Source organism: Eulemur rufifrons, chromosome 19, assembly GCF_041146395.1.
Source record: "Eulemur rufifrons isolate Redbay chromosome 19, OSU_ERuf_1, whole genome shotgun sequence".
NCBI classification, from domain to species: Eukaryota; Metazoa; Chordata; class Mammalia; order Primates; family Lemuridae; genus Eulemur; species Eulemur rufifrons.
In genome coordinates this window covers 63,681,675-63,702,464 of record NC_091001.1, presented here as the reverse complement: position 1 = coordinate 63,702,464, position 20,790 = coordinate 63,681,675, and the positions used below count along the sequence as shown (strand labels likewise).

The window sequence follows — 20,790 nt, the reverse complement described above, 5'->3', positions numbered from 1 at the left end:
GGAATGTTTTTGTTTTCCTTGGTAATAAAGCATGCAATTACTTACAGAATAACTATTTGTAGATATTATTTTAGCTTGGAAGCAGAAATTGGCAAATTTTAAATGTGCCAGTGCAGCTCTGAGCTGGAACTGTTGTTGAAGGGGATGGGCAGGATGGCATGGGTGTCTGTCCCAGCCGTCCGTGGCTCTGTCGTTATGTGATAGGATCATACCAACAAGTGTTAACAGACGGCTCTTATTTGTATTTCTGATTTGTGTCCCCACAGCCCTCTTGGAACAGAGATCATGATGACACGGCGTCTACTCGTTCAGGAGGAACCCCAGGCCCGTCCAGTGGTGGCCACACGTCACATAGTGGGGATAACAGCAGTGAGCAAGGTAGGAGAGACATTCTCATTCACTTTTGCTATTTGTTTCATTTTTAAGGGTTGAAAACTCAGAAATGTCTAATTAGTTACTATTTCTACAGTTTTTCCCCAAACATAAACCCCGTCTAACTTGAGAATCAGTTCATCTTACTTTATTCTCTGACCCTTTTCTTCTTCTGTGCCATTCTGTCTGCCCAGCTGCGTGTCTCCTGGCCACCTTCATAAAATGGTCAGTGCATTGACTGAGGGCAAGATACAGAAGTAGATTAAAAGTCTGTGAATAAATAGTATGCCACTAGCACCCTGCTATACAAAAAATAAGTATTATGATAACTTGCCCTTAGAAACTTTTCAAGAGCTTATGAAGAAACACCCACGAGGATTGCAAGTTAATGATGTCTCAAAATGTTTATAAGGCAGTGGACCTTTCACCAACCCATGGTGGACTTCCCCATCCACTGGGTTGAAACCATTTTTCTGGTTTTACTTATCTGAATCTCTTAAGTGCTTGACTTCATTGCAAAGCCAGACCAAATGAAATTAGGAAGCACTGAAAAGATACCAGATTAATTTAATTTGTGCTGTACTTTGAATGCACATACCTGTGTGTGTATGTGGGTGTCCATGGATGTGCATGTTTGACTATAACTAGCAGGAAATAAAGTTTAAACATCAAGTTGTCTCCAGCAGAAAGGTGAATGAGTATTCAAATATCTTGGACTGCTTTTCCTGAGACCCTACTGTGGTGGATTTTGTGTTCAATTAATGCAATTAAAGTTTAAAAGAGAATTCTTTATCTGAATATAAAAAGACTGCTTTATTGAAGTTGACTCTGAGCCCGCAGTAGGTACATACTTTAAAATCTGGTTTTTATGATCATGTTTCACTGGAGTGCTGTTAGACAACAAAGGAATTTTGTTGTCTAACTTAGTTGAGCTATACCAATTAAAATCTCAAAGTCTACAATGAATTTAGCACAATTAATCTGAAAAAAACAGGAAAGTTGATTTTTTTTTAGGCACATGCATGCTATTTGCACTGGGAACAACTTCTACAAATATAATTTTAAACATTTGAGACATTTTATTGTTCAAAGAAAAGTTGCTGACTTCATCACAACTATAAGCCAGTAAAAACGGAGCCCGGAATAGTAAACTAGTTCAGAGCTGAGGCAGAAACAGGTAACCTCTGACCTCTGACTTTTACTGGAAAATGATATGCAGCATAAATCCAAGGGGCCTTTTTCCTTTCAAGTGTGTGTATGTGTGTGTTACAGCATTGCCGTTCACAGCGGTATAGTTAGGGTGGTGTCAGCACTTTCGATATAAAGCCCTACTTTCATAACTCCACTTACACTATGAGTTTTCAAAAAGGTGTAAATGGAATCTAAATTCTTTTTCCTGTAACCCAAAATTGCTACATGGGGTCACAGCCTACCATTTTGTTGGTTTCTTTTTCTTTTTCATTTCTTGCTTTTTAAAACTTATATCATCTGAGAATAGGCAGGCAGTTTAACTGCTGCATTGAAGGCTTGCAAATGGCTGAAATGCCCTTGAATTTAAAATTGTAATGCATAAGTTTTCTCAAACATAATCTGATAAGAGGATTTTCAGAGGGCAAATACCCAATACCAGTTCTTCCCCTCTGACATGCGGTAATAAGGAATTAGGCATTTTGTATGCTACTTTTTCCTTCAACAAGTGTTCTCCAAAGGCCTATTTAATAATGAATTTGATTGTGACCAGGAGCCATATATTCCTCACATTACTAGTTTGCCACTTAGAATGTTTCTCTTCATGTTTTTTCTCTTTCCATTTTTATATTTAAGACCAGCACCTAGTTTTTTTTTTTAAACATTTTCACGCAATTTCTTTCATTAGAATGATCTCAGTTGAACCATTTTGAAACCATCCTGGGTGGCAGATAAAGTAAGCCCACCCTAATCCCATTGGACAGAGGAGAAAAATAAGATGTGGATAAGTTGAGTGACTTGTTGAGGTTCAGCAGCGTCAGACCTAAACTTAGAGTTTCTTTATTATGTATAGAAGGTTCTTCTCATCATACCCTCTTTCCCCATCTCTCTACCAGCCAACTAAAGTCAATGACCTCCACTGTGATCGGTTAGAAACTTTCTGTGCAGATTTCCCCCACCCATTCCAGCAGCTTGACGACAGAGGTGGTGGCAGCCACACCTTCAGTCTTACTTGCCCTTCCTTGTGACTTTTCTTTGGCGGCGAGATCTATTCTGCTGAGCGCAGAATGATGCTTGAAAGTGTTGCTGCAACAACTCATGCACATTTCCATGCCGACCATGACCCTTCTAAACCTTTTTTTCATCCCTGAGACCTGCGGAGCTGGTCTTTGTGCAGCCTTTGGATTAACTGTGCACAGTGGCTTTTCCACGTTTTCCCTGTTTGCCTTTTCTGGCAGGCATGGATGTGTAAGCCGTGCCAGCATTTGGCCCGTAGTGCATGTCCTAAATAGTTATTTACACAGTTTGAGTCCATTTTAGTCAACTGGGTAAATAACAGCCCTCTTCAAAAGATTTATAAATCCATAAATATGTCTTTATACATACCCAATAGACAGAAATAACTCAATCTGTCAAGAACATATCCAAAGAGGTGTTTCCCCCACAGACGGGAGTAATACATATTTTAAAACTTTCTCTACTGTATTATTTGTACTGCATTTCTTTTTTCTCATTTCTTTTCAATTTTTACCACTTCATTATGGCACCTGTGGTACAAAAAAGAAAAAAGAAAAAAAAAAAGAAAAGAAAAGAAAAAGAAATCCCCTAGGTTTTGGTGTGCTGTTGAATAACCTTATCTTCTGCACAGTGTAGGCATGTAACAAGCAATACGTATCTCAACTGAGTCCTATTCTTTTGCACTTTCAAAGTAAATAAAATAAAATAAGTTATGTAGGAAATTTTTAATGTTCTAACAGATTTCAGAATACAGTAATAGTTCCTAGTTAGAGCTACAACAATTTTGGGGATTTTGAGTAGCCGATAATTTGCCAGATTAGTAGCTGTGGTGATCGATAAAATAGTTCTAGTACAAATTTTTACCTAAGCATTAAAAAAAAAAGACATACAAACTCCAATCCTGAGATTCTAAAGAGAATACACGTAAGGTATGTAATTAAGAAAATACCAAAGATGCTATTATTCAGGGATTTAATGTTTATTCATGATTTACATAATATATTTTTCCCCCAACTCAAATTATTTATCATGACAACTCTTCCTATGATGTCTACTTTCATTCAATATGAATACCTGTGGCCCCTTGCAGGAAATTGATTCTTTAGTGGTGAAGTCCCTTCCAACTGGCATTGAAGAGGGAGGGCTCACATCTGTGCTGGGTCGGGCATTCTGTTGCTGTTGCTACAACATCGATTTTGTTTACTCTTTAACTTTCTCAAAGTGCTTCCAAAGATATTAGATGGAATCCTTATTTTATCCCTGGCAATTATTTGCTTTATTTTCCCATTTCACAGGAGAAAGAAGTGATAACTCAGAAATATTGACAAATGAGTAACTGTCAAGTCAGCTCTGGGGTCTTGGTCTCTTGGCTTTGTAACTGCTTTGGGACGAGGAGTCTGTTTTCAGGACTGCCAAGTCGTGTCTCATAATATGAGGTACACAGTGGCAGATAAATCCGTCTTTCATGTGTCTTTTTCAATCCTACTGTGTGTGGCTGCATGCTGATCATAATCAGGGCCGGCTCTGGGCAGTCTGTGCTTGGCATGGAGGAACAGGAAGCAGATTGGTGCCTCTTCTCACTAGATCCATTCTCCTTCCCAGCAGGGCTGGTGCAGCCACTGTGCACATCATAAGCGACTTCAGCTCTTACAATTGACCACATTTTGAGTTTGGGCATGTCTCCCTTTGTGGTTCAAAGTCAAGAGAGCGGGATAAATGATAGTAATAAAATAATAAAGTAGGATATTAAGGGCTGTCAGTCAGAGTAGGTACTTCCATCCCCTCACTTTGTGAGTGTGATCCTGGAGGCTCAGAGAGGCAAGGAGACTGGCCCAAGGCCACGGACTAGTCGGTGGTTGAGGCAGGACTTGAACCTGTGCAGTCTGACTCCAAAGCTCAAGCTCCTAACTATGACATCCTATTTAATATAATACTTCAATGTGGCTTAGGAATGGAAAAGTGGATCATTTGACAGCAGCCTTTCTGTTACCAGTTTGACAACTCTTTCCCACTTATCTGTACTGAGCCTGGCGCTGTGCTCTCTAATGGTGGCATAGCTATGGGTAAGACAGAACCAGCCTGAGACTCAGAGAGGCAATGCTGTGCTGGGGAGTGAGAACCTAGGTCTGCATGCTAAGTAGGATGATGACTGAGGTGTTTACAAAGGGGGCATGATAATTGATATGATTACTTGGTATTATGTATTAAGAGCCTGTACCATTTCACTCATTGAAATAGTTATTGAATTGAGAATAGGAGCATGGACAAGTAAGGATATTTCTTTTGCAGAACATTTCCCTCTTAAAACTCATCTTCTTTTTCCCTTGTGTGAGGATAAAGAAAAAGTATTATTTCTACATTGAAATTTGATGTGAAACATTTCAACCCTAAAGGACTTTAATGATTGCTGGAACCTCTAAAACTTACTTATGAACTTCTCCTTTTGGGGGCAGGACTCAGATCAACAATAGTACTACTAAAAACAAAAAAGGCAAAAAAAAGCAAAACCAGCGTGTTTCTTTAAACAGGAATAATTGAAAAGCACCGCTATTCCTTTATAATAATGTATCAATAGTTGCAATGCCTTCCACTCCCCCATTCCCCTCCACACCAGCTTTTGTATGAGTTCAGGCAACCTATAGGCAGAAGGCAATTCCATTTATTATTGAGGGGAATCTCAAGGCAGTTGTTCCAGATCTGGGAAGCCAGCAGGCAGGGCTGCCTGGGAGGGGGTGGGAGCAAGGAGAGAGGGAGGTGGGGAAGGACCACATTAGGTTCCAGATGACTGAGCAACGATTTATATACCAGCTCGCCTTTTTACATGAAGAAGAAAAGTAATAACAGCCCAAACCCAGGCATTTGAAACAGTCAGCTGTCCGATGAATAATGGGATAGGTGGGGAAGGAGCTCTCTGATTGGATGTCTTAATGAGCACATTTCGCACAGAGTTTGGGCTGCAGTTCCCCTTGACCTTTGCCCTTTATTGACCAAACTGACACTTCATTTTTCACATACTTCCAATTATGGCTCGGCTTAAGTGTTGCCCTCCTCCTTTATTTCTTTCCTATGGACAACTTAAGAGTGGTTGAGGCCACAGAAGATATTTTAATTTGAAAAACTACCGTAGCAACTCGGGTTTAGGGTGTAATCTGAAACCGCTGTCAGGTTGCAGCTTTTCAGATGAAACTGCAAAGTTAATACTGCTTGTTTAGAAACAGTTTTCTTTTTTAGAAAAGAAAATGCAACTTATTTTAAAAACAAAATGTTTGCAATAACCTAGGAACCTTGAAAAGGAAGAAAAGTGTTTACAGAATGGTTATTTATTGTTATCTCGTTTGTCCGTTGGTCAGAGTGACTTGAATGATCTCTATGTGTTCACACTTGCTTCTTAAGCCTCTTACCTTCTCCACGGACATCTTGTATTTCAATGGCGCTGTAATGTATTTTGACTGATACACTTTTGAGAGGAGAGAAAAGTAAAATATAATTGTGACCACAAGCCCCAGCCTTTAGACCATTGCAGCCCCATGTGTTACTTTGGTTATATTTAATGCTGGACTGCAAATTAAAGTGTGGCCTTTGCATGCGGTAGCAGGCAGAATAGGAAAATGATTTCCTGGTGGGAAAAGTCAGGTGTAAAAAAAGAAAGGGGAAGTTATTATACTCTGCAAATCCCTGTTATCAAAAGGTCTATATTATTAACTTATCAAACAAGTTGAATTAGATGTATAGACAGAAAATTGTTTTCCCAAGAACACCCTGTAATAGACTCACCTTTCCTTTTATTGACTTATCAAATGTGAGTAACAGTTTTCTGTTCTCCATTTGCTTGACTTCTAACATCATGAAAGCAGGTCATCGTAAAGAAAAAATAACTGCATCATCTAAAAGTAGTAACTATGTTTAGGGGCATGAACTTGGCTATAAGCATTTTCATAGAAAGTGCATCTTCTCACTATTAGGCAATAGCACCAATAAACTTAAGGCCATTGTTTTTCATCTTAAACAACCAAAACATGCATTTGAAATTATTTACAGCCAAATGGATCTTCCTGTACCTCAGAAGTATTTATATTAAAAGTGGACGAAGTGTTACCTACTTTATTATGTAGCCCTCTAGCATATCATGGCATATTTTTTACTATAATATGGTAATAAAAGAGTATGTAAAAGACAGACAAAGGTTCTGTCTTTTTCTGTAAGGTGACCCCTGTTACCAAGTAACTGCTTTACTTATGAGCTTATTAAAAACTCAAAAAATGAGCTTTTCATACTTCACAGGCATTGATGTGAAAATGAGCTGTCCTGTGAGTAGTTTTCTTGATCATTTTTAGAACAATTGATTAGCCAAAGAGCTCCTGTCATTAGTTGACATTGACTGATAGCAATTTGTCACAAGCTCTGAAGGTCAGCTAGACAGTTGGAGTTTCAGCTTGTCTTTGATTGACCTTTACTGATTCTGTGCTCATGTGATTGGGTTTGAATAGGTCTGACCCTCAATTGGAAAAGACAGGGCATTAGTCAACAGGGTCATTTCTTATATTTTCTGTTGATTGCTCATTTTTATTTATGTGTGAACTCATGGTCTGGATTTCTTATCAAATTTTATACTCTTGTTTTTGAAACTTAAGCGGTGTGATATTTATTGTGTAGCCTTAAAGTCACAATTCTGTTTTCTCTCTGGTTTGCATTTAATAGTAGACTTGATATGTGATGTAACAGACATCTGGCTACCGGCCATTGTTACCTGTGCAGATAGTGGAGTTTCATTGTAAGTGATGGATTGGAATATTATTGTTGCTGTTGTTGTTTTTAAGAAATACCAACTTTGGTGTGACTTGTGGCACTTCTAAAATTGTACACCAATTCTTTGAGTTCCCTAGAATTAATTACTTTTGTCTCCTAAGAATCATGCAATATTTTAAAATGAGAATTGAGTAGTAAAAAAAGCATATGAATAATGATGTTGTGTCAATTCATCATTTAGCTGTGCAGCCAGAGGCATGAAAACTTTTTTAAAGGGTACCTTCTTCCCAGTTTCACTCAGTTGGCTGTAAATTAGAGAAGCTTCCCTGACTAGAAGAGCATTAGCCTTTCAGTGAGAGTGGAATATATTTTCTATTGTAGTAGACCTGGAAGTTAATTGTTCCTAATACTCTGTGCTTCCTTTTCAAAATTGTAAGGTATTTTCCAAAAATGCATCACATTTAGAAGAATGTATTCCACATGCATATTAATAACATGCACTTTATAGCTTTACGTAAATGATAAACATGGTGATTTTAGCTTAAATACAACCCAGGTCTTAATTTGTAATTATTTCATTCTGTCCTATATAAGGCCTTTCTTTTCTCTTGTTCTCCTCTCACCTTCCCTTCCTATCTTGCTTCTGCACTGGGTTTTAAACTATAAGCAATAACTTGTTTTTCAGGTCAGCTCTCCCAGGCATTCCAGGGCCACCACACACAGCCTGGCACAGCTTAAACATGTGTTTCACTTTCTACCCAAGAAAATAAATGAGGAGAGAATCCATTGTTCCAGGTGGTGGATTCTTCACATGGTGTCATTCTTGGCAAGGCAGAAGTGAGGAAGTTAATTTCAGGGAAACATCCATTTAACATAGCCCAAGGAGATGAAAAGAGTTTAGAATTATAATCTCTTCTGCAGATGAGCCAATATATTATCATGAGTTGTATTTAAGGAGGGTGGAGAATGTAAATTTATACATTTTAGTCAAGTCATCAAAAATAGATTAAGCACTTACTGTGTGTCAGGTGCTCTGTGTGAGAGTCTAAAAATGAGTAGGCCTTAGTATTTGCCCTGAGGAAGTTTGTGTCTGCTACCAAGAGCATCAAGCATGTATAAATGAAATATTCACTAAATACTAGATATTCTTAGGGAGGTGTGAGCGTATTTATTTCACAACATGCCAATGACCCAGACAGGTAAACTCCATGGTCAAGACTGCTAGATGAAGCACAAGGTATTGGGTATTTGGTTTAAATTGCAGAGGGACACCTCTATCTTGATAGAAATACAGGCTCTGTATCTACGAGGCATTGTGAGGTTAGCTTGGATCCAGAGCTCACTCTTGGAAACTTGGCCCAGTCCTTCCACACAGTCTTGCAGCCACCCAGGGCCTCTGCTGTCTGAACCATTGGGGTCATCATTGCTTCTGACTCATATTGATCTTCTTCAGGGGCTCTTGACATTTTGAGGAGGAGAGGACCCCTTTTACAGTCTGGTAAAGTCAACGGCTTTCTTGTCAGAGTAATATTTTTATTCCTATATAAAATAAAATACATAGTATACAAGGGAAACTAATTATGTTGAAAGCCAGTTATCAAAATACTAAAAATAAAAACAAATTTCAAGATAGTAATATAAGTGCTTTGTTAAATAGATATTAAATAACAAGGTCTAGTAGTAATTCTATTGTCTACTACATTTTTGAAGTAGTGATAAATGTAAATAATGCTTTAAGATATTGTGATATGTAAATATGATTTCCACTGGGGAACAAAGTCACAGGGCCTGCTAATAGTTCTGTGGTTTGTTACTTACATACATGCTTGATGGAAATGCTAATTCTAATTAGAGGTTAGTGCAAATAAAAATGCAACTTTTCCTCTTCCAGTTACGTACATCCCCTGAATTCTAACTATGTATCCTCCCTTAGGGGGGCTTATGTAGCCCAGGTTAAGAACTTTTAAACTTAATTCAAGTGTCAGAAGCTGGTGGTAGATGGTTTGTGGATGTGCAGTTGTTCCTTGGTATCTGCAGGAGATTGTTTCCAGGATCTACCCCACCCCACCTCGCCTCCCAGCGAATACCCGAATCTTCAGATGCTCAAGTCCTTTATACAAAATGGCATAGTATTTACATAAAACCTATGCACATCCTCCTGTATATTTTAAATCATCTCTAGATTACGTATGATACCTAATACAATGTAAATGTTATGCAAATAGTTGTTATACTGTATTGTTTAGAGAATAATGACAAGAAAAAAAATCTGTACATGTTCAGTACAGATGCAATCACCTATTTTTTTTTCAAGTATTTTCCATCCTCGGTTTGTTGAATCCATGGATGCACAACCCACGGATATGGAGGGTGGACTGTACCTTAATTCAGATGACCCAGCAAGGTGCCTGTTCTCCCTACTCCTGCCCTTGGTCACTGCCTCTGCCCCTCAGTGGATGTCCAACAGAAGATGAGTGGACAATAGCAGCAGCATTTGAAACTCTTTTGAGGGATCGTAGGGCTTGGGGTGAGGATGAATTCTGAGACAGGGCCCTATAGCAGGGCTCACTGTGCTACCCTGGGAGAACGCCTTTATGTCCTTCCCCCTCCCCATTAAAGGCATGATTCTACTCCCGGGATATGATGTTCAGCTCTGCCCCTGAAGTTATTTCTCTCCCTTATGAATGCTAACACTAATTAAGAATAGTAATAGAAGTTTTGGCTGTTGGCCTAGCAAAAACAAACCCAAACAGTAAATTTATGCCAAGCATTTCTCTTTTAAAAAGATAGGCGTTGTCTACCTCTCATATTGATTGATCCCCAAAGTATAGTTGGTAAAGTTGGGTTTTGCTCAAGTGTCTGGCTTTGTGGATTAGTTCAGTCTTGCAGATATTTTTCCATAATTGCTTAAGTGAAAAGCATTCTATTTGATTAGTACAATTAGTTCTGGCTTTCCCACACTTACTAATATCAACCCATATGCATTCCCTTCCAGACATAGCTCACTTTATTTTCCAACAAAGAATGAAGAAGGTAGAACTTCTGTTTACTTATTTTCATATCAGATGAAAAAGAGAACATGACCTTATGTAGAGAATCTTAAATTTTCTTGACAATTGTATATTTTTAAGAAAGGGGAGAATTGAAGAGTGAATGCAGAAAATATTGAATTTGCCAATAGGTTTATTTAGATTATTAGCATTTGATCAATGCTATCTTTTTAATAATTTTAGTTGTTTTAGTTTGAATATTTCCTTGAGTGCCTCTATTACAATGCACCTATGACAGCCAGTACCAGTAGCACCTTGAACATCCTTTTATACTTTGATACCTTGGAAGAAAAGGATATATTGAATTTTGAAATGCGTAGATAAATTCTGCCTCTTATTCTAAGAATAGATTTAAGGAAATTAATAAAAGCATATGGAACACAACAGAATAAAAATAAATAGATGAAAAAATTAGAATGAAAGCAAAATAAACAAAAAGCCAGTCATAAGGGTAGGGCAGAACAATATGAATTATAAGATCATATACACTTATTACAAATAGTTAATTTGGCTCTGAGCTCCCCAGCAACCACAATAAAGAGTGAAATATATATAATTAGTTATAAGACTTACAGCATCTGTGGAAATTGTTCAGGAGAATTCTTTTAACTGGCATTAAGATCCGAAAGAAACTCTCCTCGTGTCCTCCCACAGGGAGTCCAGTGAGATGGCATAGACCGCCATCCTCAACATCTGTAGGACTCCTCTTATAATCCTCTTAGCTCCTAGCACAATGCTGCAGATAGAATCATTGCTGATAGGTCAGGTGCGGTGGCTTATTCCTGTAATCGCAGCACTTTGGGAGGCCAGAGCAGGAGGATCACTTGAAGCCAGGAGTTCAAGACCAGCCTGGGCAACATAGTAAGACCTTGTCCCTACAAAAACTAAAAAGAAATACCTTGGCGTGGTGGTGTACACCTGTAGTCTCAGCTACTCAGGAGACTGAGGCTGGAGGATCCCTTGAGCCCAGGAGCTCAAAGCTGCAGTGAGCTATGATCATGCCATTGTATTCCAGCCTGGGTGACAAGGGGAGACCCTGTCTCTAAAAAAATTTAAAACATACTTGCCCATAAATATTTGATTGATTGATTTGACTAGATATCTGTAATTATAGTCAGCCCATTGTTACTTTTAACTCCTTGATGCCTGACCTAGTCTTGATTTCCCTGGTTGAAATGGATGACAGCCTGTTTGAATGTGACCCAAGGTGCTGATTATTTGGTGATGCATTAGGCCTTTCTCCACTTGGCTATCTCTTCTGACCATTGTGTGGTGGGTCAGCTCCATTTTCCAGTCTTTTCTCTCTGCACATGGGGCTAGGGATGGAGATGAAAATGCTACTGTAGCTTTGGTTATTGTCCCCTGAAACACAGTTAATGGAGCCAGAGAAATGCAGATAGACAGTGGTTAAAATGGACATGGTGAGGGGCTGAGCTGGATGCCAGAATGGGAAGATTCAGGTACCGCAGTCCTTAAACATGAATGTTCTGAGGGAGTCTGACTCCAGCCTATAAAATTGGAGCGGGCTGGGCATTATGAATACTTGGTTTACCACATCCTAGCACCAAGAATGTCTCCTTAAGTGAAAGGAACAGATTTAGTACAAATAAGAGTGTTGTTTGATTTTGTGAATTTTAAGCTTATGAGAGTTATACTCCCACAGGTAAAAGAGGTGAAAACAAAAATAGTTCCATTCGTTAACTTCTTGAGTATTAACTGAATGTCCATTGCATACCAGCCCCGTGCTAGCCATGAGAATTCAGAGGGAAAGAGGTCATTTCTGGAATCAAGACACTGAGTCCAGTGGAGGGCAGGCAGTTAACATGCTGCAGGTTAAGTCTCATGAGTGAGAAGCTCAGCGTAATGTGGAAGTAGAGGGTGGCGCCCCACGCACCGGCGGAGATGCAGCAGCTGCTGGCATAGGAATGGCCTCTCCCCGGTCCTTCTAGGGCAGGCATCCTTCACCGATCGCAGCACCTTCCTGTTGGAACACAGACGTAGGTGCTTCTCCACACAGCACCCCAGGCTGCCACTACCTCGTCCCCCAGAGTTAGCCTTAGGAGAAATCGGTTTTCCATTCCTGATCTACCACCCAACTCTCCTAAGGGAGTGAGTCTGTGATGGAAATTTGAGAGAGATGGAGAAGAAGAAGGTGTAAGACAAAAAACAAAACAAAACGTCAGTTTGTGTAAATGGGCAAAGGAGAGAGAAAGCGTGGCACTTTGGAGGCTCCATGTGTGCCTCTGCATGAACAGAGAGCAGGGTGAGAAAGGAGGAGTCTGAGGTGAGGCCTGAGAGGGAGCAGGGGCTGGAGCAAGAAGGATCATACATGTCATCTTAAGGAGCTGGGCGTTTGTTTAGGAGGCAGTGGGGAGTCATTGGAAATGTTAGGGTTGTGGCACCGTCAGTGTGAGTCAAAGAGGAACCCGGGCAGGGGAAGGCTGGTGCCACCACTACAGTTATTTGGGAAGGTTGCAGATGTTTAACGAGTCAGAGGGAGGAGGCTGGAGAGAAGGGCTTTGGGGAGGAAGACTGGACCGGACTGGGAGACTGAGTGGATGGTGGGAGCAGTGGGGTGCGAAGGGTCTGGCATGATGCCAGCGTTTCGGAATTCTGACTCTATGGGCTGCAGGTCCCATCTGACATGCTCATTGTCTTCTTCTCAAGTGTAGCCTCACCTCTCTAGACATGGGGAAAAGGCAGCTGGTCACTGATGACTATGGCTTTCCTCACACACCCTTGCTGGGCAGAAGTGACACTACCCCTTCCTAGTTCCGCTAACTCTGCTGCAGCATTTTCCCTCAGAGAAGGCTCTGGCTCCATGGAGACCAAGAGCCGGGCTGGAAAGGAAGAGGCCAGCTAAGCTGTCATGGGAATTTGGTGACTCATTTCATCAGTTTACTGCTCTGAAAATGAGGTGACTTCCCCCTTTGCTTGACAACTGATTGATGAACATTTCCTGAGTATTTGTGGAGCGGAGACTTTGCTCCATGGGCCTTCATGTTTATGGGCTCCCAGTGGATTCTAATCCCGATGTGCTTCCGCCTTTTCCACTTCCCGGCTGCTAATTTTTCTCTTTGTGTAGAATCTTCAAATTACCTGCCCAAGACTTTAATAGAGTCCAGGATTAGAAATGGTATCCTCTTGCGCTTGCGAATACAACCCTAGTTACATTGAATTTTTGCCAGAATGTTAAAGAGTGAAGGATACCTTTTTATACTGAAACAGTATTCATTTGACTAAAAGCACCATCACATGGTACTTAGTATGTCTACACTGAAAGTTGTCTTTAAAAATAGCTTCATTTTGTGTGTCAACACATTTTTTGTTGTTGTTGCTTTTAGTTTTCACTTTCTTTTTCAAGATGTGGGTTTGTGTATTTTTAGAAGAATTGCCCTTTACTTTGTTTTCATATATCCTGATGCTCTTGATAGAAAAGGAGTTCGCTTTGGAAAACATTAATTGCTCCACTAAATGATGGAATGTTAATAAAAGCTACATAGCAGAAGTAGAAGAACTGCTTTTAGGCCCCAAGAATATCCTTAGGCTTATTTTTCATAATAGAAGTGGAAGCAATAGGGTTGCGTTATGTGGATCAGAGTCATTGTCTTAGATACTAACCATAGTCCTTAGATTTAATTTTCATATTTCAAATGGAGGTAGTAGGTTTAGCATGTCTTACTTTGCAGCTGGAACAGATTCTATTTTTAATCTGTAAGTTGCATATGGCATGGAGCCATGTGTTGCCCGGATCCAAATATATAACTCCTGTTGGTATCAGTGAGTTTCACGATGGATTGGAGAGAACTATGCGGTCTTTATTCCAAATATCTATATGACTCTTTAGAATTAAACATGCTGAACAAATTATAGCACTTTTCAAATTAAAATGAAGTGTTCTCTAATGTAGCAAACATGCTGGCTTAAAGGAACAATGCAATGAGTCCAAATAGACACACATATACACACACACACACACACACACACACACAGCCGTAGAATTGGTTTTCAGGCAGGGAGAGGCAAGTGGGCTCAGGAACCTGGCTAGCGTAGTAAAGAACATGGCTGTATTGAACTATACAAAATTGCCTTTAAACAGAAAAGGGAAGAGAAGAAAGGCTTTTCTTTGGATGGTACCTGCTCATCGGGGCACATGTTATTGTTGGTGAGTAATTCTAGCAAGAGCCCTCTAGTACTTCCTCATTCTTATTGCCCCAATGGTGGGAATGGAATGGCAATATTCATTCAGAATTGACTGATGTTTGCATCTATAAATAATGTACTCAAATCATAATTGTTATAACAGGATTGTTTGATTACCTGGCAATGGCCTTGTGCTGAGATAGCTTTTGGATCACCTGTTCATTGGGAACATTTGACAGACCTCATGTTTATTATCCAATTGAATGTCAGTAGCAATTATAGCTAAAGATAAACAAAAATGCAAGTACTTGTTGACCTTGACTTTTTTCCACAAGAGATTGGACTTGATGGCTCTATTGCAGTTGAACTGATAAGGGTTATAAACAGTAGTTTAAAGAAAATGTTTTATTCCCAGAGGAAAATACCCTATTTGCTGTGGGAAATGGCAATAGACATATATGCCCTTTGCCAGATTTTCTTAATTTACCTTTACTTGGGCTGTGGGAAAAGGAAATGGGAGGGGGGAAGCTTTTTATGGCTTTGATGTGTATTTGCATAGATTGTTATAATTTGTGAATGGCGTAGATGGTAGATTGAATATAATTTTAGAAGAAGCCAATGATGTTTCTATGATTTATGATACTTAATATACGGGTTTTTTGAAGCTATCATGTTATTATAAGATTGTGTTTCAGAGATGAAGATCTTGTAAAAATGTAGTAGACTTATGGTGCCAAAATGCTCTTTCAGATTTTAATTAAAAACATAAAAGTGTCATTGGTTAATATGATCTTGCTAGGATCAAAGAGATAGAAAATTGACTCAGTGAATATTTACATGGGACACTCCAGAAATGCACTGTAGGATGTGACAATCAGCACTTTTCTTTGGGCACAAAGTCTTAAGTTCCAGGTTTGAATCAAGAAACCCTGGGCCATAAAGGATTCCCCATGTTTTGGTGAGGCTTTAAGCCTCAGTGACCTGCTCTGTTTGCTCCTAAAAATCCCACTGCATTTTTCTTTAGAGGAGAGGTACTTTGGCTCAATGCCACTGGCTTCAACTTTTGCTCTTAAAATGTTGTTTTGATGCATAGTGTAGTGATGGCTGAATTGATTTCTGTGCATAAATGGTGGCCTAGATTCTTGCCCTGTGGAAATCCATGGAATTAAGAACTCTAGGTTCCTGGAGTGATAAGAGGTAAGCAAATGATTAGATATGCATGCAGGGAAAAATGGAAATGCTCGTAGAATAGAAATAAGGGTTTATATAATTTGCAAGTTTAATGTAAATGCAAGCTGCTAATACAACTAATAATTTAATGCTAATATGTGAGGGTAAGTAAATGTAATTCTAATCATTTTCTATTTGGTGTGCTCTCAAAGAGTTCTGAGCAAAAATGTACCATATTGAAATATTTCCCTGGCTACTTAGTATGAAAATATGGTCTATCAACAACTGTGGCCCTGATGAAACCTCTGGGCTACTGCTAGTGACTGAAAGTTCTCTCTAGACAGAAGTTTGGGACCATTTGAGAGAGCAGAATCTAAGCCAGGATTTTTTGCAAGGAGGTTTACAAAACTGGGATGTTACGGGATTTATTCAACAGATATGCAAGCTGACATCTAGCCCGATATCCCCTTTTAAGTACTCACTGGTATTATTTAATAATACAGAGTGTATTTTTTGTAAAAAAATTTGATCATTTAGTCTATTTTTCAAAGTACAGGTTTCCTCTTGAAGATAGACAAGTTTTGAATCCATGTCTGTGGGAATAGATCCTTAGAATGAAATTTTCAAATATAGGTAAAGAAGTCACACTGTATATAATCAATAGGAAATTTACTGCTGCCCCCCAAAACAACAGCAACGGAAGAGAAGAGTTCCACTCTCCTCTGTCTTCTTTGCTAGGTCCCATTTCTTTATTTGTGAATTTCTTTGGAGAATAACTGCTTGCTGACCTCCAATTTCCTATGAAACTTTCGTGAAGAACAGTGGAAATCTTTGCAATGACAGATGCCATTGCAGATTATTATGATGTCCATTACTTGGAGAATGAAATTAGGAAGAGTTTATTTCTGACATGGCACATACTCTCCCCTGCAACAGAAAGACCGAAGCTTAGAATCACTGTGAAAAACACATCCTCGGGATTACTGGTGATTCTTTGGTTGATACATTAGAAATGAGCAGAGGCGAGTCTGCTGCCTCAGGCATCCTGGTCCCCTGCAGCAGGAGGGCACCCCAGGACTCACAGCTCAGGCTCCTCTTGGCTGCATGAAGGGCGGAAAAGTGGGAGGGGGACATCCTGCATTCTTCCTAGTAGTCACCGAAGGATGTGGCAAGGACGTGAATTGTTTGTGGCTGGCTCTCTATCCTGGTGCTACGAAAGACTTCTGCGTTTATCTGCAGTTTTTTGAGCACCAGTCGCTATGTAACCACCTCCCAGGCCACTTTGTGGGAAAGCTTTCTTTATGGTGGATGATGTGGCATTTCTTGTCACTTCCTCAAATTCCTTCCTGCTGCCTATCAGCATTGCTCTGGACTTATCTGTGTTGAGCTTCAGCCAGCTAGAGCTAATCCAGGTTCCTATTTCAGAGGAGCAAAATGACAGCAATGACACTGCCATTTCTCAGCTTGTGGTGTGACCTGGCATGCTGGGGAGGACGGAGCAGAAAGAGGAGGGTGCAAGAGTTGGGGTCCATTGGCTTGATGTTCAAGCCTGGTACCTTGACCTCCTCTTCATTCTCATCAGTCTTGCTTCTCCATAAGGCTGACAGTAGTATTTATTTTGATGTGTAGTTGGATGTGACGTTGCCAACTCTAACCTAAAGAAATAAGTGGCATTTGCCTGAGACTGGTTTTATTCTTTCCGCTGAGGTTGACCCTGGCAATTTTGAGCCTCTTAGAGAAAGTCTTATGAATTGGAATTTAAATGATCAGAGACTTGTGGCTTTTTTGTTCTGATCTTCCATTATTTAACAAATACTTATTGAATACCTACTATGTACTTGGTACAATGCTAGGTGATGGGAAAATTTTCAAACAGATACCTATTTTTTCATGCTTTCAGTTTATAAAATGTGTCCACTCACATTAGTTTGTGAGCCTAACTCCACCATTCTTGTGGCAGAGCAGAAATTCGTGTGTCTACTTTTTTTTCTTTTTTTTGAGACAGGGTCTCCCTCTATCACCTGGGCTAGAGTATAGTGGCCTCATCATAGTTCATTGCAGCCTCCAACTCCTGAGCTCAAGTGATCCTCCCACCTCAGCCTCCTGAGTAGCTGGGACCATAGGCACGTGCCACCACAATCAGATAATTTTTCTATTTTTAGTAGAGATGGGTCTTGCTCTTGCTCAGGCTGGTCTTGACCTTCTGACCTCAGGTGATCCTCCCTCCTCGGGAGTGCTAGGATTATAGGCATGAGCCACCGTGCTGGGCCCCATGTCTCTATTTTATAGGTGAGAATTACCTAAGGTCTGACAGGGTATAAGTGAGAGAACAACAGGACCTAAATCAGTCACGTTTTTCAACTCCAACAACTTTCTTTTGTGCCAGGTTAAGAAGTAACCTAGTAACTGGCATCTTCTTGATCCATTTATTTCTGAAATGCCTCCACCAGTTCCCTCTCTCATTAGAAAGAGAAGGAAGGACATATTAAGAAGGATCGTTAGAAGGAAGTGATCAGGCACTGCTTAGCATTGCATTTCATTCATTCATTTATCCATTAATTCACAGAGTACCGGGCACTGTGCTCAGTCCTGGGATGACAAAGATGAATAAGACCAATGCCTGCACTCAAGGAACTTATAGTCCAGTGTTTGATTCTCCCTTCACCCCTCAATTAAGAAATATCTGGAGCAAACATATTTCTTGATGCGGTTTCTCTTTAGGATTTACCTACTGTCTCATTCAATATGGTTGATGCCCTCTAGTAATTTTCAGGCATGAGGGGGTTTCAGTGTATGATCAGAACTGAAAGAATCTAATATTGGTCTCTTCTCATGGAAAGCAGGCTTTTAATCAGATTTCTACATGAGATGGTTTAACTTTTGGAGGCCAAGGGATAGCCTAAACTCACCTGTAAAATGGGGGTAGTATTAGGACCTACTTACAGGATTGTTGAGAATATTAAACACATTAATATGTAGAACTACGAGTCATACCTGGCACATGGTAAGCATTATATATGTGTTAGGTGCTGCTATCATCATCATCATCGCCACCATCAGCAGCAACAGCAGCTGGTTTATTTTTCTCTATGGAAAAGAGAGACTCTGTTTAGGACCAGCGCTCATTTCTGGGTATGAGTGATGGCATAACAAGAAATTGAGAATCTAGTACTATTCCCAAATGGGTCTTCATTTTACAGTGGAGGTTGTTTGTCTGCCCTTTTGTGTCAGGACAGAGGGCATTCTAAACGTGGTGGGCCACTGAGATTTCCACTCATGCAGGACTCCCTTCCACTGCCCGTCACTCTCACGTGTCCCCCAAGTCTGCCACTTTTACCTGAGGAGACAATGACAGGGAAGTGAATGATTAAGAAGAGACATAGACTGATCCCATTCCTACCACAAGGCCTTTGGTCCCCTGGATTGCTTGTAAACAACTGCGCGTGTTCCCTCTGCACCACACATTACAGTGTCTGGGAGAAAGGGAGGTTTGCTGTGTCAGTCAGTATCGTGTGCTGATGGTGCACCTCCTTTAGGCAGTCAAAATGGGTTAGAGCTGAGGGTCCTCAGGGCTCCCCAGTTAGGATGGGGAATGTATTTGCCCACCAACAAAGTTTCCCCTTGCATCTCTGGTCACATCTTGTCATAATCCTCTTTGGTCTTTGAAGAAGCTATTGGGCAGTATCAGGCCTTTGAATTTCAGGATGTCAATGCTATTGGTAAATTTTAAGATAAAAGAAAACAATCCTTAGTATTACAGAGAAACTTTACCAAATACTGTATATACCTTAAGGACTAGGATTCTAGCAATTGCAGTTGGTAAAATAACATTCAAACTATCTCTTGCCTATTAATAGTGAATAGGAAAGTTTGATTCTGGGAGGTTTGGGGAAGAAAAACTAGATATATAAGGAGGTTTTTATTTGTTTATAGAAAATCAACTCTACTACTTCCTCCACCTACAAAGTTACCGGTAAGGCTGACTGCCCTTTCTCCCTCTCCCTCTTCTTAATTGTCGTTTATGTCTCTCCTTGCTCTTCTTCATGGGTACAGTTTTGTAGCCTAGTTATGATGAGAGCATAGAGAGTCCATTTCCTATTTTGACTATTTTCATTTCTTTTTCTATTATTCATTCTGTCATGACACAGTAAAGGGCTTGAATTTTTGGCATTAACTGCAAATCCATCCCTTTGCTGGGGAGGTAGGGGGTTGCCTAACAACCACATGATCCTGTCCCTTTTAAAGAGAGGAATTTCTCATACTTGTGGCAATGACTCTGTTCTGTTTTGCACCATATAGTGCAAATGTTCAGGGATCTTCACACCAAAGCCTAGGATATTACATAGAAAATAAAGAGTAAAGGGCAAGATTTGTGGAGTCTTGCATTGAGATTCTTTCCCACATATTATTTGTTAGCATTTTCCCAATTTTTTGTCATGCATATTTTCATACAACAGAAAAATAGAACAAAATGATACGATGAACACCCATAAGTCATTATTCTGTTTCAACAATTGTTAACATTTTGCCATATTTGCTTTGCCTATATATATGGATGCACACACATATGTGTATATATTATTATATATTTCTCTTCAGTAAAAATAAAATTAAGAATCCATGATTTCTGAGAAGACAGACATTTCAACTGTACCTATATTCTCCATCAGAGTCTTGAACCATTTATTTTGGTGTCTTGGAAACAATTGCTGAAACATCAGGAGAATACAGTTGTGCTTGACTATGTGAGGATCAGGTCATGGTGATTGGTTTCTATTTTAAATACTTGTTTATATGCATTTCATGCTGGGAACTTTTAAGTGTCTTTCTAAGAGGCTGTGTGGCAGATTTGCAAGACCTCTGTCCTTGGAGTGCAGGTTGCATCCTCACTCAATAACTTATGGGTGATGTGCTTTAGATTGCACAAATCATATAACCTTGCAGCGATGAACTTTCTTTTATAAATAAAAGAAGTTCGGTTAGGTGTTTGAAATGTTTCTCTTTAGTTCTAAAACACTAAAATTCTAAGAACCAAGTTAAAACTTTGCTTACAAATCTAGATAGAATAAAGAAACTTCAATAAACATTTTACACATAGATGGAA

General features: G+C 39.7%; 1 protein-coding gene across 4 annotated transcripts in view; it reads left to right on the top strand.

Annotated features, from left to right (window-relative positions):
• MEIS1 (Meis homeobox 1) overlaps positions 1 to 20,790 on the top strand; it is a 131,201-nt gene that overhangs the window by 29,014 nt on the left and 81,397 nt on the right. For all 4 annotated transcript variants that reach the window (XM_069494080.1, XM_069494077.1, XM_069494078.1 and 1 more), the window contains one exon: positions 267 to 378. In XM_069494080.1, coding sequence (XP_069350181.1) covers positions 267 to 378 — 112 coding nt within the window. The remainder of the gene's footprint in view (positions 1 to 266; positions 379 to 20,790) is intronic.